This window comes from Crocodylus siamensis, chromosome 4, assembly GCF_052110815.1.
Source record: "Crocodylus siamensis isolate JL-2025a chromosome 4, ASM5211081v1, whole genome shotgun sequence".
NCBI classification, from domain to species: domain Eukaryota; kingdom Metazoa; phylum Chordata; order Crocodylia; family Crocodylidae; genus Crocodylus; species Crocodylus siamensis.
Window position 1 is genome coordinate 8,858,779 of NC_143398.1, and position 20,291 is coordinate 8,879,069.

The 20,291-nt window shown below is 45.7% G+C and overlaps 1 protein-coding gene across 1 annotated transcript in view; it reads right to left on the minus strand.

The window, feature by feature from the left end:
* Positions 1 to 20,291, minus strand: part of SFMBT2 (Scm like with four mbt domains 2) — a 165,811-nt gene that overhangs the window by 122,723 nt on the left and 22,797 nt on the right. The window contains exons 3-4 of the mRNA XM_090041611.1: positions 15,309 to 15,403; positions 11,830 to 12,070 (exon numbers count right to left, since the gene is read on the minus strand). Coding sequence (XP_089897737.1) covers positions 11,830 to 12,070; positions 15,309 to 15,403 — 336 coding nt within the window. The remainder of the gene's footprint in view (positions 1 to 11,829; positions 12,071 to 15,308; positions 15,404 to 20,291) is intronic.

Below are 20,291 nucleotides of genomic sequence, written 5' to 3' on the forward strand. Positions count from 1 at the left end.
ATTTAAGTGTACGTATTTGGGAGCATTCAACCTATTAAAAGCTATGAAACGGGGGGAGAAGAGGGGAGGGAGTCCTACTTTTAGCCACCAACACAGAACAGAGCATTTCGGATTTGCACAGTACTAAACTGACACAGGATAAAAGCAAACCCACATGTGGGTTAAGTACCTGTTACATTTCAAGGGCCAAATTCTTGCCATGACTCAAAGGGAAGAAAAGCCTCCCTCAAAACAGTCCTGATGCCGTGGGGGCCAGCGGGGGGTGGGATACGGCAAAGGGCTAGGACTGATGTGCTCCAGCTGTTGCATGGTCTCAGAGGCTAAAAACAGACTACAGGCCCAGTGCTAGACATGCCGGCGTGGCCTATGCCTTGCACCAAAACAGGTGCTGCTGACCCAGAATGCTTGAATCACAATTACTTTGAATGAGCCAGAATTGTTCCAAGGCAAAGTGTTAATTCAAGTAATTCAAACGTACTCAATGTGGGGCATCGAACTTGGTTGTCTGCAAGGTCTGGATTTGGCGCAGAGAGCTCTGGGGCAGATCAAATTAGTTGTCTGTTTTTAGCCAGAGGGGACCACATGCACACTGATGCAGTTCACACTAGGGTGAATTTCAAGCCCTACTATCCTGTGCTCTTCAGCAAACAAAGACTTTTTTTTTTTTTTTCCACTTTTCATTAGAAATACCCAGACTTGAGGGGGGTGGGGGGGAATGCTATTTTTTTTACATGCTCATTAGAAGTAATCTGCTAAATGTTCTGTGCCAATGCATAAGGCTGCCTACTACGCTAATAGAATATTTAACTGACATTTATTTGCTGACTTGTTATTTATGTTAACGTCATTCCAGCATAATTAATACTCTGCTGAAGTCAACCCTAAAAGCCCACATAAAACACTAAAGTAAAAGAGCCATTTGTGGCGTTTAAAAAAAGAAATCCTGCCATCTATTTACATTAGGGGAATCTCAGATCAGCACCAATAGAATAAAAGGATAAGGATTAGGGAAAGAAGATAAAAGAAAGTGTGTAATACTTCAGCAGCCTCCACACTATTTACTGCTTTGATTTCCCAAGTAGATTTCTGAACCGAGTAAATTGAAAATCATTGGACTGATTCTCAGCTAATGTAAATCAGGATCGCAGATCTGAGCGGATTTACACTAAGATACAAATCTGGCCCCAAATCCTTCGCCAATGGTGAACAGACAAATGCAGAGGGGAACAAAACTGTTCTCCACTATTTCAGCACAAAAATCAACAGTTTGGTCAAAGTGAACTTCAGTTCACATAACCAGAAGCAGAAATCCAATCTTGGCATCTGCGCTCCTTCAAGCATCGCACATATTGGGCTGCAAAAGTAGTTAAAGTTTGTATTTCCTTAGGGGAGAGGTCAGTGCATTTAAATATCCAGATCCCATTTTCTGAGACAAGCCCAGAGGATGGTGGTGGCTTGGAACGACTGCAGCTGTTAAGGAAATTTCAGACAGCCGCACGGTGCCTCCTGCTCCCCAACATTGAGGGGAATTAATGCTCACTCATCTTGATAACCACTAAAGCATTAACTCTGCAGTCATTTTCACCCATAAAGAACTGAACAGGTTGGGGGGACCAATGGTAGGGCAACTTATCTAGTTGGCTAGACGAGATCCAGGGATCATGGAGGGAACACACCGCTCACAGCAGTCTGAAGGGATAGCCTGCTCCCGATCACATCGGCTAGGGACAGAAATTACACATAAACCGGAATAAGTGATCGAAAACCAGTTCAAATCTGTAACGCAACAGAAGTTCAGTGCATGTGAACTGCTTGCAAAAATGGCCGAAACTGGTTTAATATAAACCAGTGTGGTATCAGACTTAACTGATTTAGGTTATCAGTTTATTGAACTTCAGTCCCAGGTCCCCTCCAGATTCAAGTTAAATCACAGTCCCCCAGCATCCCAGGATGCATTGCACCTCCCCTGCAAACCCTATCCTGCAGGGTGAGCGGGCTAGCCTTGGCCCAAAGCTGTCTGCTCCAGCCCAGCAGGGAGGCATGCTCTACAGCCCACCCACGGTTTTGGGCCTGAGCCACTGCAGGCATGTGGCTGCATTTCTGGACTCGAACGTGAGGATCTGTTCACTGGCGTATTGGTTCAATCTACACAGCTTAGACTAACCTAGAAAAGACTGAATCAATTCGGCCTCAGGCTTTTTGACTGTCTGTACTTAACCACTGTAGGTATGGGGGCTGCATTACCACTCTGCTGCTGAAGCTAAAGAAATAGATCTGACTTCACAATTTGCCTATTAAATGTGTGCTTCAGGCAGGACCAATTCTGAACTCAAAATATGCAGCTGCAAGCATGTCAATGGGGATGTTCTGCTTCTGAATCGGTCACCATGAAGCCACAAGGAGATCAATGAGCCAGACTGAATCACCCGGTACACCAGGGGCGGCCAACCTGCAGCACAGGACAAGCGCCCTCTCTGCACGCGTCACGGGGCAGGTTAGGGAGGGGACAGGCAGCACGGCGGCAGATAGGGCAGGGAGCAAAAAGCAAAGCATCGGATCAGGCAAGGAACACAGGGCATGAAGCAGAAAGCAGAGCAACAGCTTGCCCCAGGAGCACAGGGCAGGAAGCAGAAAGCAGAGCAGCAGATTGGACAGGGGAACAACAAGGGTTCAGGGTTAATGTGTGGCACACCTGCCAAACAGGTTGGCACCCACTGTGTTATGCCATTCGATGTCAACAAAGACAAGAGGGTTGCCACTGGTGCCAAAACACAGCCTCTGAATTTTTAACAGAAAACGCTGTGGGTCATTATCTCTGAAGACCCTGGCAATTTTCTTCCTGGATGAGAGTAATTTTACAATGGCGTTTAAACACACTGAGCACGATCAGCCTGGTGATCTCATCCAGCTCCAGTTCCCATGGTTATAAATTTCATAGAGAATGGTTAAGATCTTGGTCTCAATGAATTCGCTAGGAGTTCTTACTGTCACTCTCAGCAAGACATCTTGGCACCGACTTGCACACCCAAAATGGTCTCAAAGGGTGGAGTTTGGCCCCACCAATACATTTTGCTAAGGATAACTCTAGCAGGCCAAATTCAGGCAAACAGCTCTCATAAAAAAATACGCAAAAGATGACACTGTCTGTGCCAAGATGGCTTAAAGACTTCTGCTTGTAACTTGGCATCTTTGAATAAGATTTTAAAACTAGTTCATAGCAAGTAACTGGTAGGGTTTGTCACGAGTAGGTAGATGTCAACTGAAATAGCAACATCGCTTGCACGCATTATAAACCAATCCATTTCCCTACTGCACAAGCTTGATCTTCTTTTGCATGAGCAAATGGCTCAAGATCAAGTCCAGCGTCTCGAACTGAAGTGAATGGTCCCCTCCCTCAGCCTGCAGCAAGAGTCCCAAGTTAATCCACTGCAAACGGAGACAGAAAATATCCATGATCACAGGCTAGTAGTCCAAGGACAGCCTGTGCCGTGCATTTACCTTCACACAGAGCCCTGATCCTGTAAGGTGTTACACATCAAAGGAAGTGATCCTTCCACTCGATTCAGCACTGGTGAGGCCTCACCTGGACAACTCTGCCCTGTTTTGGGCTCCACGCTCCAAGAAGGATGTAGGCAAATTAGAAAGAATCGGGCACAGAGCAACAAAAATGATAATGGACCTGGGAAGCAAGACTTAGGAGAAAAACCTGGAAGAACTAGGGTTTTGTCCGGAGAAGAGAGGACAGAGCAGGGAGGTTGATAAGTCTTCAAATACCCGAAGGGCGATTATGGAAAGGTTGGAAATAGCTTTTTCTTTGTGGTTTTAAGGGGCAGGACTAGAAGCAATGGACATAAGCTTCAGCGGAGGGAATTTCGGTAGGAAATTAGGAAGACTTGTCTATTAGGGCGATTAAGCACTAGAATAGGCTACCTGGGGAAGATACAGGTTCTCCATCCCTGCACATTTTCAAGAGCAGGCTGGACAGACACTTGGTTGGGATGGTTTAGTCAAGGACGATCCCGGCTTGAGCAAGGGATTGGACTAGATGACCTCATGAGGCCTCTTCCAGCCCTAGTTTCTTATGAGCCCCATGACTAATTGACACGCTACGTCAAGCTGTAAAAGTGCCCCTTCATGGAGGGGTTCAGTTACATGCCAGAATTAGGACTTGAAGCTTTAATTCTGCCCACACACCCATAACTTAAAAAAGAAAGGTTATTTTCTGAACACGTAAAGAAGTAAAAGCAGATGTATCAACACGGTCCTATTGATCCCATGGCAGAGCACGAAAGGGAAGGAGTGTCCCTCAGGTTTTTATCCTCTCAACACATTCAAAAAAAAAAACAAAAAAACAAAAAACAGTTTACAGACCCAGTTCCCTCGTTCACCTCTGCCCACCTCCATATACTTCAGGCAAGCACCTTCAAATTTATACCAGCGCAACAGAGAATGAAATCAAGCTCACCATGTGGATTTATGATAGGGATGGCCCCCTTTCAATTATTATCTATCCATAAGGTTAAGGCACAACTACCACGGCAATTACAAGCAATTACACAATCACCTCATCATCTAGCGTCTTAACTTCATCCCCCCACTGCACTGAGCTAACAGCAGAAGAGGCTCAGCTGTAAATCTGCAATCTGTACCACCCCCCCCCACAAAAAAAAGCAGGTGTCAATCAAAAGATGTTACTGCTCTCTCTGTGCATTTCACAATGCATAATTTAGCTACTACACTTGTCAAGTTCTCTGCACTGCTCTTCCACCCGATGGCAAATGTGTTCACGAACCCAACTGTCATCAACAAAGGAAAACATCACGTGGACAGAAATGGCGAGGAGAGGGGAAAAATGCCCCGTTTTCTTTCACAATTAAAAACATCATTAGCCACGGAAAGCTCAGGGCACTGATTTTTTCTCAACTCCGCAGGAAACAGCGAGGATGTCCTCAAAGTCGTGGGAAGGAGGAGAGCGCAGGGGGAATCTGTGAAGAGATGCTGAGCATTGGGCCAGTTTCCAAAGGCAGGTGTGAATGGGAAGTTTTAACAGCAGGTCGGGGTTGTGGAGATCCATACATTTATTTCTAGTGGGACCTGTACACTGCAAGCTCTCAGCTATGATCTGCATCGTTGACCTAGGACTTAAACCAACACTGACTATTATAAGGCTGGACTCCTTCTGTCCTCATGTGCTTTGGATGAGACTCTGTTCTTAATATTTACTTGGCTTTTACGCAGAGTGAGAACAAATAAAACACCACATTTCCTCTTCAACCGTATTAAGCAGCAGCTCCTGCTTGGGTACACCAACGGTTAATATGCAACAGAAAGAAATACCCATCCCAGGACGTGCCTTTGGAGCCGATCAGCAACAAAGCTCCAGACCATACGGATGTCTTCACACTTTCTTCAGTGGGTTCATGAATAAACATCCGTTCATTCAAATGAGTTACATATTAACTAATTTAAATAATTTTCATTTTGCTTTGAATGGTAAACAGATCTATTCTGCCAGGATAGTCGAGTTTGCAATTCAAATTACGCACCGATTTGTGATGAAAAAAAATATAATTAATGATTAGATTTGAAGTAACGTACAGTTTTAGTCCTTTTCATTTTCTGCAGTAAGGATACACACATGCACACATGTGCATGCGCAAGCTTTTCTTTCCTAAGTCAATACATTCTACTGCATACGGAGGCATTCTCCTGTACGATCTGTTCTGCTGCATCACTTCATAATGTCACGGCAGGACATAACATGACTTGACATCATGGTCCCAAGCAGTATGAGGCAATGCTAACACCTCCCAATAAATAATAATGCACCAGTCTGTAAAGTCAATGACTTCTTTATACCTAGATCATAAACAATAATTATTTTGGCAGCTGCCCCTTGAAAGCGCGGCACATGCTGGAGACTAAATCAAGTTCTATCGATTCGCTAAACTGAACAGACCCGGTTTTTGCATCTCCCTCCAGTCTAATGACATTCATAATACTCTCGGTCGTGTTACGGAGGTGAAACGTATTGCTTTTATAAGCAAGACTAGCACTGATTAGGCCGAGCTGATTGGTAAGCAGGAACGTATCACTTCCCAGTGCTGCCAGCCTGCCGGGCGACCAAGTTGTTTCTTTGCTTATTAAACAGAGCGCTTCAATGATGGACCGCAACCAAATCTTCGTGACAGATAGCTGGGCTGCAGCCATAGAATCAATGAGTTGGAAAGGACCTAGACAGATCATCGAGTCCGACCCCCTGCCATGGGCAGGAAGGAGCACTGGGGGTGGCAGGGGTCATAAGACCCCAGCCAGGTGCTTGTCCAGTCTCCTCTTGAAGATGTCCAGGGAAGGTGAGAGCACCACCTCTCTGGGGAGCATATTCCAGGCTCTGGCCACCCTTACAGTAAAGTAGTTCTTCCTAATATCCAACCTAAACCTCTCCTCCCTCAGCTTGTGGCCACTGTTCCCGGTGACCCCAAGGGGGGCCCAGATGAACAGACTTTCCTCGAGTCCCTGCTGGTGGCCCCGATAAGGTTGTAGGCAGCCACAAGATCCCCCCTCAGTCTCCTCTTGCGGAGACTGAAGAGATTCAGGTCCCCCAGCCTCTTCTCATAGGGCTGGCCACGGAGGCCCTCAGCCATACGAGTGGCCTCCTCTGGACCCTCTCCAGGTTCTCCACGTCCCTCTTTAAATGCGGCGCCCAGAACTGGACACAGGACTCCAGCTGCGGCCTGACCAGCGCCGCATAGAGGGGGAGCAAGACCTCTCTGGACCTGTTAGCGATGCCCCTGTTGATGCAGGACGGTGCGGTTGGCTCTGCCTATTGCTTCGTTGCATTGGCGACTCATATTCATCCTGGAGTCAATCCTGACTCCAAGATCCCTCTCTGCCTCTGTGCTGCCGAGAGGGGCAGCCCCTAACCTGTAACCATAATGCTGGTTCCCTCTCCCCAGGTGCAGCACCCTGCACTTGTCCTTGTTGAACCGCATCCTGTTCAGATCTGCCCACTTCTCCAACCTATCCAGGTCTGCCTGGATGCGGTCCCTGCCTGCCGGTGTATTCACTTTACCCCACAGCTTGGTGTCATCAGTGAACTTGAACAGGCTGCTCTCCACCCCCTTGTCCAGGTCGCTGATGAAGATGTTGAACAGCACCGACCCAAGGACCGAGCCCTGGGGGACCCCACTGCCGACACCCTCCCAGGTCGACATCGACCCATCTACCACCACCCTCTGGTGCGCCCCAGAGACAGTTTGCCACCCATGTGACTGTGCATTCGGCAATGCCGCAGCCCCTCAACTTGCCCACCAGAATTGGGTGGGACACTGTGTCGAAGGCCTTCTGGAAGTCCAAGACGACGACATCGACTTCCTCCTTCCCATCTAAGCTCTTTGTTACCTGGTCATAGAAAGAGACCAGGTTAGTCACGCAGGATCAGCCTTGCACGAACCCATGTTGGTTACCCCTCAACATCACTTCCCCTGCAGGGCTCTCACAAATGTGGCCCTTGATAATTTTTTCAACGACCTTCCCCAGGATAGAAGGGAGGCTGACTGGCCTGTAGTTGCCAGGCTCTTCCTTCCTCCCCTTCTTGAAAACAGGGACCACATTGGCCCTTTTCCAGTCCTCAGGGACTTGGCCTGAGCACCAGGAGTCCTCGAACAGCCGTACCAATGGCTTCACAATGACACCAGCCAATTCCCTCAGCACCCGTGGATGAAGGTCATCCGGGCCCGCTGACTTGGACACATCTAAGCCCTCCAGGTAATCCTTAACTAGGCCTGAACTAACAGTCGGGGGACTCATAGCCTTCCCGGGCCTCTCTACGTTGTCACCCGAGAGCACCCCATGGTCAGCGGACAGGAGCACGGAGGCAAAGAAGTTTTGAAGAGTTCGGCCTTCTCTCGTGCGACCGTCACCAACTGCCCTGCCCTGCCCCATAGGGGTCCAATGTTACCCCGAGACTTCTTGCTACCTAAATACTTGAAGAAGGACTTTTTGTTATCCTTAATCCCAGAAGCTAATCTAAGCTCCAGTGCTGCTTTCGCCTCCCTTACCAAATCCCTACAAGCTCGGGTCAGGGAGGTGTACTCCTCCTTTGTCCCTGCCCCCTGCTCCCACCACCAGTATGCTTTTTTCTTTGCCCGCAGGCCAGCCTGGATATCCACGCTCAGCCATGAAGGTTTCCTGGACCCTTTTCCCGCCTTCCTGCGCAGAGGAATTGCGTCCCGCTGTGCCCCAAAAATAGCCTCCTTGAGGAAGGACCACCTTTCCTGGACCCCCATACTAGCTACCCCCCGGGCTCCGATTGCCTCCCTGACTACTGCCCTGAGCACAGCGAAGTTGGCTTTCCTAAAGTCAAGCATTTGCGCTGTGCTAGTTACTCTCCCCACCTTCCTCTGAATAGCAAACTGGATCATTTCATGATCACTGTCCCCAACCTCCCTTGTACTAGCACATCCCCCACCAGGTCATCCCCAGAGGCTAACACCAGATCCAGTATGGCATTTTCCCTAGTGGGGACGAGTACCTCCTGCACGAGGTATAGGTCCATGCTGCTTGCATTTCTTGCAGAGGTATTAAGGGCCTGGATCCTGCCCCGGTTATGCAGCATAAAAGTTCAATACTGATCAAGGCTTCTGTTAAAACTACAATAGTGTGCCATTAACCACAAAGAGTAAGTTTTCAGAAGTACGGCAGTGATGTGACACTAATGCTTTTGGGCGCCTCCTGCTAAAGAGCGGTTCCTCTTGTAGCACATGCACAAAGCCTCGTCTTGACTGAAACACGGATCCAAAGCACCTAGGCATGTGACGTTACACATCAGAGCATGGTGGAACTAGTACTCTCCAGATCACAGTTACGGATCCGCTTCTTCTGGTTTGATTTTCCAGTGTGCAAGACACTACTGTCCCTAGCGCTCTTGATGCGGGGTAACAAGTTCTGCACACTTTGGAAAATCCAGCCACTTCCTTCAGGTATCTAAATTGGCTCTCTCGAAACCCTAACTTTCAAGTAGGATTGGGTTTTTGACCGGTCAAATGAAGTTGGGTCAACTAACCAGTCAAATACAGGTCAAAAATTGGAAAAAAAAAATAAATTTTAAAAAATTGCCAATAGGTCCAAACAACACACAGAAAAAAGAAAACCCAAAAATTTTCCATGAAATCTGTCAAAATAATTTTACAAAAATCATATTTCTGTCAGGAAAACTATAAAAAAAAATATATATATAGTTGATTGAATAGGACATTTTCACAGCACTGAAGTGATTTAGAGACTTAAAACCCCAACTTTAAGTGCCTAACTCCCTTTGCTTTCAATGGGATGTGGGGATGCACATGCAATTCACAGCATGGTAAGAGGGGGCAGGTCCTTACCCCCTCAGTTTCTCTGTGGCAATTGCCTGTGGAGACGCTCTTAAGCACCAAGAGATTAGCCCTCAAAAAAAAAAAAAAGAAAGGAAGGGTAAATTTTATCCACCTTGATGTAATGGCATGTATGCGGGCAACTATGGCAAACAAAGCAAATGTGTGGTAAAGCCACATCCTCTCACTCTACAGCATTACTTTTAGACTGTTAAGTGCCCAAATCTCTCAAATGAGACTGAGGCATCCAAGTCATTCAGACATCTTTGAAAATTGTACCCAACTTCTGTAAATTAACATCTGTTCATTCAAAGGCTTCCACTGCAATTTCAAGACAGCATGGCCTGAATTCAGTGTAGACCATGACTTCCTATGCAATCCCGATGCCTTCACTGGACCAGAAGGCACAGGGGAGTGAAGTTGGCAACTCAACAAAGTTGGTGACCCAAGTCAAACAGTATACATACAAGAGTAGCCAGATCCAAAACACAGATTTCAACCTATCCCTGAAAAGCAATTGCCTCCAGTTATAAAACAATCATTATTTTCTATTACAGAAATCAATAAAATCTCTTACCCCCTTACCCTGGCATTTCATGATTTTGTTTTCAGCATTGTGTACATGCTGGCAACATTGATTATAAGGCATGTAATAAAAGCCAGTTTAGGAGACCAATAAAAATCAAAATCCCCTCAGATTAGCCGGATTTATTACCGCTTGGCTAATAAATCTTTTGATCATATTTACACTCAAAGATCTCACACTTGGGCTTCATTTATAAAGTCGATCTTCTTGGTATTCAAAACAACAGTCAGGGCAAGTCAGGTCCAAAGCACCCATCTCTCAGTACTCAGCATGTGCTAAGGCAGAGGCAAGCAATTACTTTGGGCAGAGGGCCGCTTACTGAGTTTTGGAAAGCCATCGAGGGCCACATGACAGGCAGCCAGGGGCAGATAAATATTCATTTTCTAAATTTTTTAGGGGCCCTGTGGGCTGGATAGAATAGCCTGCCAGGCCACATCCAGTCCCCGGGCCGCATTTTGCCCACCCCTGTGCTGAGGCAATCAGGCCAAAGTCAATCCTGGTTTAAGGGAGTACATCTCTCACTGACAACAGCTTAGAGCAGCGGTTCCAAGGGGTACCTTTGCCCATCGACGTACCTCTTGGTCTCAGCATGAGACTTCACATACCCCCTTTCAATGGGAAACTCATTTTTATGTCAAACCATGTATAATCGTGTATTATAAAAATGGCAAGATACTCATACAAAGACTTTTCAAATTGTCAAGACTTTTTTTAGGCCCTTCAACCCGTGTTAGACAATGTATGATATATCTCTCACGAACCCCCGATGAGGCTCCACATACCACCTGGGGGTACATGTACCCCCAGTTCAGAGCTGCTGGCTTAGAGGCCAATCTGATACATTCTCTCCCCCATAAAAAATCATGCACAAGACACGAATGAAGTGTAAGCCTTCCACATAGTTCTCATAAACAAAAAAAATAAAATTAATTTCAGCTGCATTCATACATCGCCTTACATTTTAAAGATTTCCTAAAATTGATTCAAAGCAACTGAAGTTGGGAGGTTAAATATTCATCCACTGCTCAAGAAACAAACTGGGAGGGTATATTATGTGATCAGTGGTGAGAAGAGAAACTTGTGGCCATGCTTGAGCTTAGGTTTGAAAGCTTTCATGGAAGCAGCCGCAGCGTATGGGGCTGCAGAAGATCAGCACTTTCTCCCCACGCTGGGGCATGGCCAACTTGCTTCATGCCACTGGCTGTACTTTGCTCCTCTACCCATCACGCTTTCTCAGACTGCTCCTACAGAATGTGGTTCCTCCATAGGTCAGGACCATGGCGCTGCTCGCTGTTGACTGCCCCTGCAGCACAACTAACCTGCAGTTGGCACTCAGTCACCTCAGCTGTTAAAGAACCGTATTTGATCCTTAGGGTATGTCTACATGAGACAATGCAGTGTCATACCCAAGCTGACCCTGAAAAAGCAAGCTCATATACCAGAAGCAATTGAATGCAACATTAATGCAGCAGCCCAACCTAAGTAGCCCTCTCGAGAACAATACTGTAGCAGAGCCAGTTCATTCAGACCTAGTTTGGGTCCCTCTCCCTGTTCCATGTAGACATAACCTTTGTGCCCAAGGAACAAATCCACCGGTCCTTACTCGGGCAACTCCCACAGTCTTCAAGGGAGTAAGGGCAGCACGTGAGGATGGGGGTTTTGCAGTTAAGTGGCCAACTCTGCAAAGGATAGTTGTCCCTGAAAGCTCGTCTTGGGACTCAGAGGACCTGATTCTCAACTCATGTAATATGACTTGAACAGAGCCACAAAAGCTGAGGATGTGGAGTTACAACTGCAGACTGGGTGTCAGACTAGCACCTAGCCATCAGCCTTTGTACTAAACATAACCCCGACAAAATGCACAGTACTCACCATCTGGAGGCATCAGCACCTTGTTGTTCTGGGTGCACCAGCCGACTGGATGAAGATCAGCTGTCATCACATCACACCAGAAATCTGCTCGGCGATCATCTCCATAGCCACAGTAACGTAGCAGTAAGAGCTGCCTGCATGTCGTAATGATTGTAGCCACCCAGTATGTGTCTGGATTGTTCTTGTTGGCCACTTCTAACTTCATCCCTGGTTGGAAACTGCTCTGTAGGCTGATTTCAACCTTACAAAATCAGAAACAGGTATTATTACTTTTCTTTATACTAGAAACGTGTCTCTCCAGCTGAGCAAATTGAAGGAATACCTTGAGGTAGGCAACAACACTACAGAAGGTCCAAGTCCCAGGCAGGAGCTTGAGGCCTATGATCTGTTCTCAGGTTGGCCAATGACATGAGAAGCAAACTTGGACAAACACTTTCTGCTTCCTTTGCCTGTCTGGCCTATTTATGCTGCAAGTTCTCTGGGGCAGAAAATCTACTACAATGTGTCTGCACCATGGCTGGCACAACACAGCCTCAATCTCTGGCTGAGAGAAGAAAAGCAGCAAGAGACTACAGTCACAGTCTTTCTCCACTGAAGATACTCTCAAAAGCCTCTATTGACTTCAACAGGGGCAGAAGCAGATCCCAAGTAACTGTCCAGGAAAAAAAAAAAAAAAAAAAAATCAAGAGAAGGCATTGCATGTTCTATAGGATACTCCTAACCAGTGCAGTTAAGAGCTGAATGCATGCTTAATATATTGCCTTTCTTGCATCTCCTAACTGTTGTTTTGATATATCACTTCTTTGTTACAGAACTTGAAAGAAAGTTTCCTTTCTCTTTCTTGGGGAAAGAAGGCCCAATGGTTAGGATACCGGCCTAAAATTTGGGAGAATCAAGCTCAGTTTCTTACTGCACTTCACACATCCTTTAATCCAGTGGTGCCCAACCTTTTTTGGACTAACGGACCACTGTCAACCTTCCACTCTTCCCGCAGACCATTACGCACCAAACTTTTAACTGAAAACATTACAGAGGTGCAAAGGTACAATCCACAGAGCACTTACCATGGCCTTTCCAACCAGTCATGGTCTACAGGCCCAAGTGCGAGACCCATAAAGCAAATGCTTATTTAAAAAAAGTGATCCTTGGTTTCTCTATGACTTAGTACCTATCTCTAAAATGGGAATAATAATGCTTCCCTTCCTCAAAGGGATGTCATGAAGATATATATACACTACTGTTGTGCTACTGGATTGCATATACCCAAATTGCAATCTACACCTTGGGAGTTCCAACCAAATGTTAAAGGGAAACATCACGGTACTTTGCTCACTTGGAGAAAGAGCACCTTTGAGACTCAATACTCCTCTTCTGCTTGCCATACATGATCATCACAATGCTATGTTGTGGCTGCTAATTACATTCAGACTACACAGTACATTTGTAGTCCTTAAGTATCAATGAGATCTGCATGAATGAATCAAGGAAAGCATTTCCTATTTTTCCTTAACCCCAAAATGTGGTCTTTGTCAGATCTTGGAAGTCTCAAAACAACAAGAGCCGTTTGATCTCAGGATCACACACCTCTATGGAAGTTCTTCTGTGGCACCCATCACCATGGGGCACGTCTACACATTCGTTAATGAGCTATAATTATGGCACATTAAATTTAGTACTTGTAATGACGCGTACTAACTTAATGCGCCATAATCTGCACGTCTGCACATTAGCATAGATGAACGTCTTTCGGTGACACTCTTGTGCATTAGACTAAATCTACTGCGCATTAGAGCAGGATTTTCCTGCCACACTAATGCGCAGTAGAATTTGTCTTCTGTGCATGGTGTCATGTAGATGCACCCGTGGTGACCAAGCACCTTGCAAAATGATTACATTGTAGTTCTCTCACTGCTCTGGTTTGCAAGGACCAGAGTTTGGTATTTATGAGAGGGGAAAACGTGGCATCCTGCAGGACAGAGTGACTATATGATGTCAGTAATAGGTTAATTCAGTACAAAGGTTAATTCAAACAAGTGGGCTGTTACTTCACAAACCCCAATGCCTTTAGAGAGGTCCGCCCAACCTCCTCTGAAAATAAGTTCCAGACTCAAGAGAACAGTCACCATGAAGGGACACAAGCACGCGCACACACAAGCACATGCATCTTGCTCTTGAGGTTGACGTTTGCTGGGTGGAGGGATGATCATGCACATGAAATGGGGCTCCCTTGAAAATTAAAGACTTTTCCATCCCACAGAGGATTCTGAAGAGGAAGAGTGAAACGTTCAACTGGATCTAGTAGCCAGGAGGGACAAAAAGCGAAGACTCCCAGTTAGGAAAGGGAGAGTTCAATAACGGGTGGTATGTGGCAAGGTCGGTCACACCGAGCAATGATTTTCTACATCCTGAAGATACTCTCTTGTGCTTCAGGATGGAGATAGTTTCCCCTTCAAAGGAAGTCTTTACCATCACAGGTGCTCTTGGCTCTCCTCCACTAATTGAAAAAAGTATGGGTCAGGACTGCAGACAGTGCCTGTATTGATCACGATGCTTCCAGGGCTCTTGCTGTGCAAATAAAGCCACATTTCCATGAGTGAGGGTATCATATTAGCAGACCTAGGTATGGCTCCAGGTGCCCTAAGTAGCCAAATTGCTGGCAGAAGGGATCTCTGAGATACCTGCTGAGATATCTTCAGTGTGGAGAAGTGGAGGCATTCCCTGGTAACAAGGAAAACGAACATAGATAGGCTTCTCAGATCATTTTCGGTTCAAGAAGAGCTTTGATGAAATGGAACAATGTGCGAGAGAAATCTGTGTTGAAGCACCATGGAAAAATGAATGAGACTATGAAAGAGGCAAGAGGAAAAGAAGGAAAAGCAACGCAGAGAGCCTCAGAGAAATCCCAACTCTGATGTGGCCCATAAGATGACAAAGGGTATGTCTACACTACAATCAAGTAGGTAAATGTGGCTCATGTAGACAAACCCAAGTTGCCTGGCTTGTGCTCTGTTGGAAGTACAGCTGTGGTACCTCGGAGATGAAGTGAAACTATTCACCAATTACTTGGGCAGGTTTTGCAGCCTGTCTCGGGCAGTTTGCTACCATACACTGTGTTATCAGTAGCTAAATTGGTTAGCTTAAAGCCAGATTGGTGAGGAATGAATATGCAGCAATCCCACCTTGTTTGCAATGCATATACACAAAGCAGAAGTGTACAGATAAGGGGAGGAGAGTAGATGGGAAAACAGGATTTTAGCAAGGAAGAAAGAGAGAGAGAAAGGAGATTTGAGTAGGGGCAGGCAGGGATTTCGGCAGCAGCACTTGGAATGGAGGACACCATTTGGGAAGGAGAGAAAAATACCTGATGATGTTTCCCCAAGAACCATCAGTCACTTCCTTAATCTTCCAGAATGACCCTGTCCAAGGAAAATGAAGAGGCAATACAAAGAGCATTTTCAAGGCCCAGACAAAGTACGTACGTGTTTGAACGATGTGTGAGGAGCAGCGCTGGCTCCTGTTTCTTCCAAGTATTCATCCCAATTAAAATCAGTATCCTCTAAGCTTGACCCTTCGTCTGTTTAAAAAAACAAACAAAAAAAAAAAATAGTAATTAGAACGTGGTTACTAAAAGCCATGAACTGCCCAACAGTGCCAGCTGGGACCCCAGAACAGGGCAGCGGCAAACACCGAAACCTGGATAAAAGGAAATGTGGCTGTTTTAACTGCTGTGCTTACCTCGTTAACTGGATTTCGCTGCGTCTCTACCAGATGGTTTAGTTGGACAACTTCAGCAATTAAGCTTTCCAATGCAAAATGAACTGGCTTCTGGTATAGTTGAATTTACAGTAGCAATGAAAAAAGATGGAACTATTTCATGACTTATGTTTGAATACTGTCATTCAATGGCAGCTTATGGTCCTTCGGTCACCAGGACAGAGCCGTATGTGGCACTACAGGAAAATGTGCCAAATAAGTAACCAAGCTGGTGGCCCAAAACATTTATGCTCTGTGGACATTGGGCTGGATCCCACATGGACCCGTATTACTCTAGCGGCCACTGAAACCGAGACACAGCTATTTACCCTAACAGAGCATCTGGCTGCTGATTGGGTATCATATGTTAAATAAACGTGAGTCGCTGTACAACACAGCCTTCTGTTGGACAGAATTGCAACTACTCAACCATATCATACAGGTCCTATGTCTCCATAATCTAGGGGAACTCTCCCTCTGAAGGAGTAGGAAACTGAGTTTGGAGGGCAGAGGTTGTCCTCCCGCTGTGGCTGTGAGGAGTTAATCATGACTAGTGATGCTTCTCCGTCCCCTTTTATAACTACTGACACTGGTTTGTATTTCTGCAACACTTCCCATGTGAAGGGGCTTGAGCACTGCCCAATTAATTGAGTTCCACAACATCCCTGTGAGGAATTCAATTTTATGCCCATTGCACTGATGGAGAAACTGAGGCATAGATCAAAGTGTCTACTAGCCTCAGGTCACACAGGAGTCAATGGCCAAATTAAGAACATTTAGTCTCCTATGCCTGAGTATTATACCCTACATCATACTTCCTCCCGCAGCGAAAGCACTCTAAACATTCATATTCTTACTGCATATCTATAGCTAGCCTAACGCAAGGGGGCTAGGGGCTCCGAGCGATTATGAAATCCAAATATAAATAAAAAAAAATAAATCTTGTTTTGCTTGCAGAAAAGCAGCCAAATCTGACTGCCTGGAAACAAAACAGAAACAATCTTGTAAACCCGGGCTCAGTCCCAGACCCAAATATTTACAGCCAAACAGCGAGATCCAGCAATAAGCATTTATCAGGCAAACTCCGAGAGCCCCTTACCTACTCAGGCATTCATCAGCCCGGTCATGATGTAATTAAAGTGACTCATGACAAAGTGAATTAAGTAACCTCCCCAGACAGTTTTATGAAGAAAACGGCAGGGTTAATTTATTGCAATTATTGCTACAGGTCTCCAGTTTTCAAGACCAGAAAATTATATTGTGTAATATGAATCTCTCATTATTAAAAGGGAAAGAAACAGGTTATATTTGCTGCCCACGGTGCCAGACACATGCATCAGAAACTAAAAAAAAGAAATATGTCAGCGTATCAGAGCTGGCGGGGGGGGGGAAGGCTTGGGCAGCAGTTCAGAGAAGTCGCAGCTCCAAAAGCTGTCAAATATAGCACAGCGACTTATGAAAGTTGGTTTCTAAAGATGATGGCCCTGAGTCTCCTCTGATTTGTGCTGTTTGAGCCTGGTGCGACTATGGCAGTAGAAATCAGGAATGACTCTACTGAAGAGACGAAGAGAAGGTGGCTCTGTCACCTGGTACAATGGTACCCAACCGACTGAATGAGTGGCAAAGGAACAGTCTGCAGGCCAGATCCTGCATGGGTTTACTCTGCTGGTGCGATCCAGCACATCAGCCCAGCCCCACATACCCGGACCCAGACGTGTGCCAGCATGACCCTGTGTAGCCAGATCTAGCTGCACACTGGTGCAACATGGTATATAAGGCCGTGTTATCCCATATGCGGGGCTCCACAAAGGTCCAAAAATTTGCCAGCAGGGGAGCAGCTATGAACGCTGCTCCACTCTCCCGCTGCCAAATTTCCGAACCCATAGAGAGCCCCAGGGGCCAGATGATACAGTTCGGAGATGCAGATCTGGTTGAGCACTCTTGACTTTGTAGAAAAAAGCATAATGCAATCCAATGGATGGGAGATGAAGACAGAGGAATTCAGACTAGCAACCAGGCGTGCATATTCTTTTGACAGTGACGGCAGTTAGCTACACACCTAGAGGCATGGTGGTTCTCCCACCAGTTGAAGTCTTGTCAGGACTGGGTGTCCTAGGTGACTTGCAGAAGCTCAAACAGGAGGTATGGGCTTGAACAGAAACTGCTGGATGAGGTTCTTTGGCTCGTATTATGCAAAGGGACAGACTCAATGATCGCTGCTCTCCTCTGGCAAAACAGGGAGATAAAGCAGCTCCTCCTTTACTTACGCGTTAGGAGGCTTTACATCCAGATTCTGTTCACCGGGTGCTCAGACAGCCCCTAGATCCTAGGAAGAACAGATGCTCATAACAGAGAACTGCCATCAGGGTTTGCGATCAACTCAGTCTGAGTGAAAGGGATCCCAAAAGGGAAGGACTACCTAGTTTAAAGTTCAATGAAGGTGCGATGTGAACAAGAGACTTCCAGATGCCAGAGCAGCATCTGCATGCCAATTCCAACTGATCCACTTCAGAAGCACCCACTAAGTTCATCAAAACCCAACTAAGGGACATTTCATAAGCCCTGTGTGACAGGAGCTCCTGAAAGGCAATATGGAGAAAAGGAAGCGTTTGTTTTCAAAAGTCTTTTCATCCTTTATCGGCAACTAGACATATATATACACACACTCAGCTACCTCCGTGACAAGCACAGTAGAAGCAGAACAGAAAACGCTCACACTTTTTCCCCCCAAAGACATTCAGATTTCTCTTCCCAGGAATATCAGAGGTGGCTAAAGCTGGCCAACTCCACAATCAACGGCTTAGCTTGTTATATACAGGCATACCTCGTTTTATTGCGCTTCGCTTTATTGCGCTTCGCAGATATTGCATTTTTTACAAATTGAAGGTTTGTGGCAACCCTGCGTCGAGCAAGTCTATCGGCGCCATTTTTAACTGCAGATGTGGTGGAAATAGCAAGAGAACTAGAATTAGAAGTGGAGCCTGAAGATGCGACTGAATTGCTGCAATCTCATGATAAAACTTCAACGGCTGAGGAGTTGCTTCTTCTGGATGAGCAAAGAAAGTGGTTTCTTGAGATGGAATCTACTCCTGGTGAAGATGCTGTGAACATTGTTGAAATGACCACAAAGGATTTAGAATATTACATCAACTTAGTTGATGAAGCAGCAGCAGGGTTTGAGAGGATTGACTCCAATTTTTAAAGAAGTTCTACTGTGGGTAAAATGCTATCAAACAGCATCGTATGCTACAGAGAAATCTTTCGTGACAGGAAGAGTCAATCGATGCGGCAAACTTCACTGTTGTCTTATTTTAAGAAATTGTCACAGCCACCCCAACCTTCAGCAACCACCACCCTGATCAGTCAGCAGCCATCAACATCAAGGCAAGACCCTCCACCAGCAAAAAGATTACGACTCACTGAAGGCTCAGATGATGGTTCGCATTTTTTAGCAATAAAGTATTTTTTAATTAAGGTATGTATATTGTTTTTTTTAGACATAATGCTATTGCACACTTAATAGACTACAATATAGTGTAAACATAACTTTTATAGGCACTGGGAAACCAAAAAATTCATGCGACTCGCTTTATTGCGATATTCGCTTTATTACGGTGGTCTGGAACCGAACCCGCAATATCTCCGAGGTATGCCTGTACTAGCCATAGTATTGTGTATAGCTATAGTACAGCATCTAGGTATATGCTATATACTTAGCTTGTTACACTACTTTGCATAATAACCCAAAAGCAGTTACAGCTCATTATAATGTCTGTGATGCCCAGCTTCTGCTTTCCAGAAGTCATGCTTGCACACGCTAGACAGTTCATTGCAGTGTATGTATTATGTTCCACATAGGGAAGAGATTACTTTTTACCATCTGCTTTCTAATCTTGAGATCCAACTTCTCTGCCCTCCTACTAAAGTATCATCATAAGAAAGCATCCATGACAAACCTTTGCTTCCCACTCATAACTTCACAAGCTAGCAATCGCTCCCAATCCTTTGGGACCAGGATACCGAGCCGCGCTTGCTGGGAGCTTGGCAGGTACCTTCACTTGAGCTTCTCATCTCCATTTAGACTGGTGAAATCGTTAGAGCAGGAACTGGTTCTCATTGTGTCTGTACAGTACCTAGCACAATAGGGCCACTGCTGAACTGTCGTCTGCAAGTACTAATGAAACACAAATAAAAGAAATGCAGAGTTCTGTAAGTCAGCACAACACTCAAATTGTTAAACCAATTTGATACCAAATGCTAGGGAAATCCTATCATAAAATATTCTCTCTCTTTTGTATGGCTACGGCAAGCAACGGCAGAAAAGGTGCAAGTGAATTAAAGTTGTAGGTTGAGGTCTGATAGCCAGGTGATGACATCCAGGACGGCTAAGTGGATTGCTTCAATCCCTCCGTGATAAGCAAGTTCAGGGTAGGAGTTTGCAATGTGGCTCACTGACTACAGCTCACCGCATACACAGTTTGGTCAGTCCTTGATGGCCCATTCGTTCAATAAATAGGCACACCTTCCACGTCCCATATGAAGGCGGTTCAGTGCAGTCGAATATCTGCATTGCAGGTGGAAACCCAGAAGCTTGATGGTCAGTTTTACAACCAAATTTTTGCTGCACACTGTTGCTGCAGACCAGATTTCGTGCCACCAGCTCTCAGCGTCCAGACTGTTCGATGAAAGTATGGAGCGTACGTAACCAG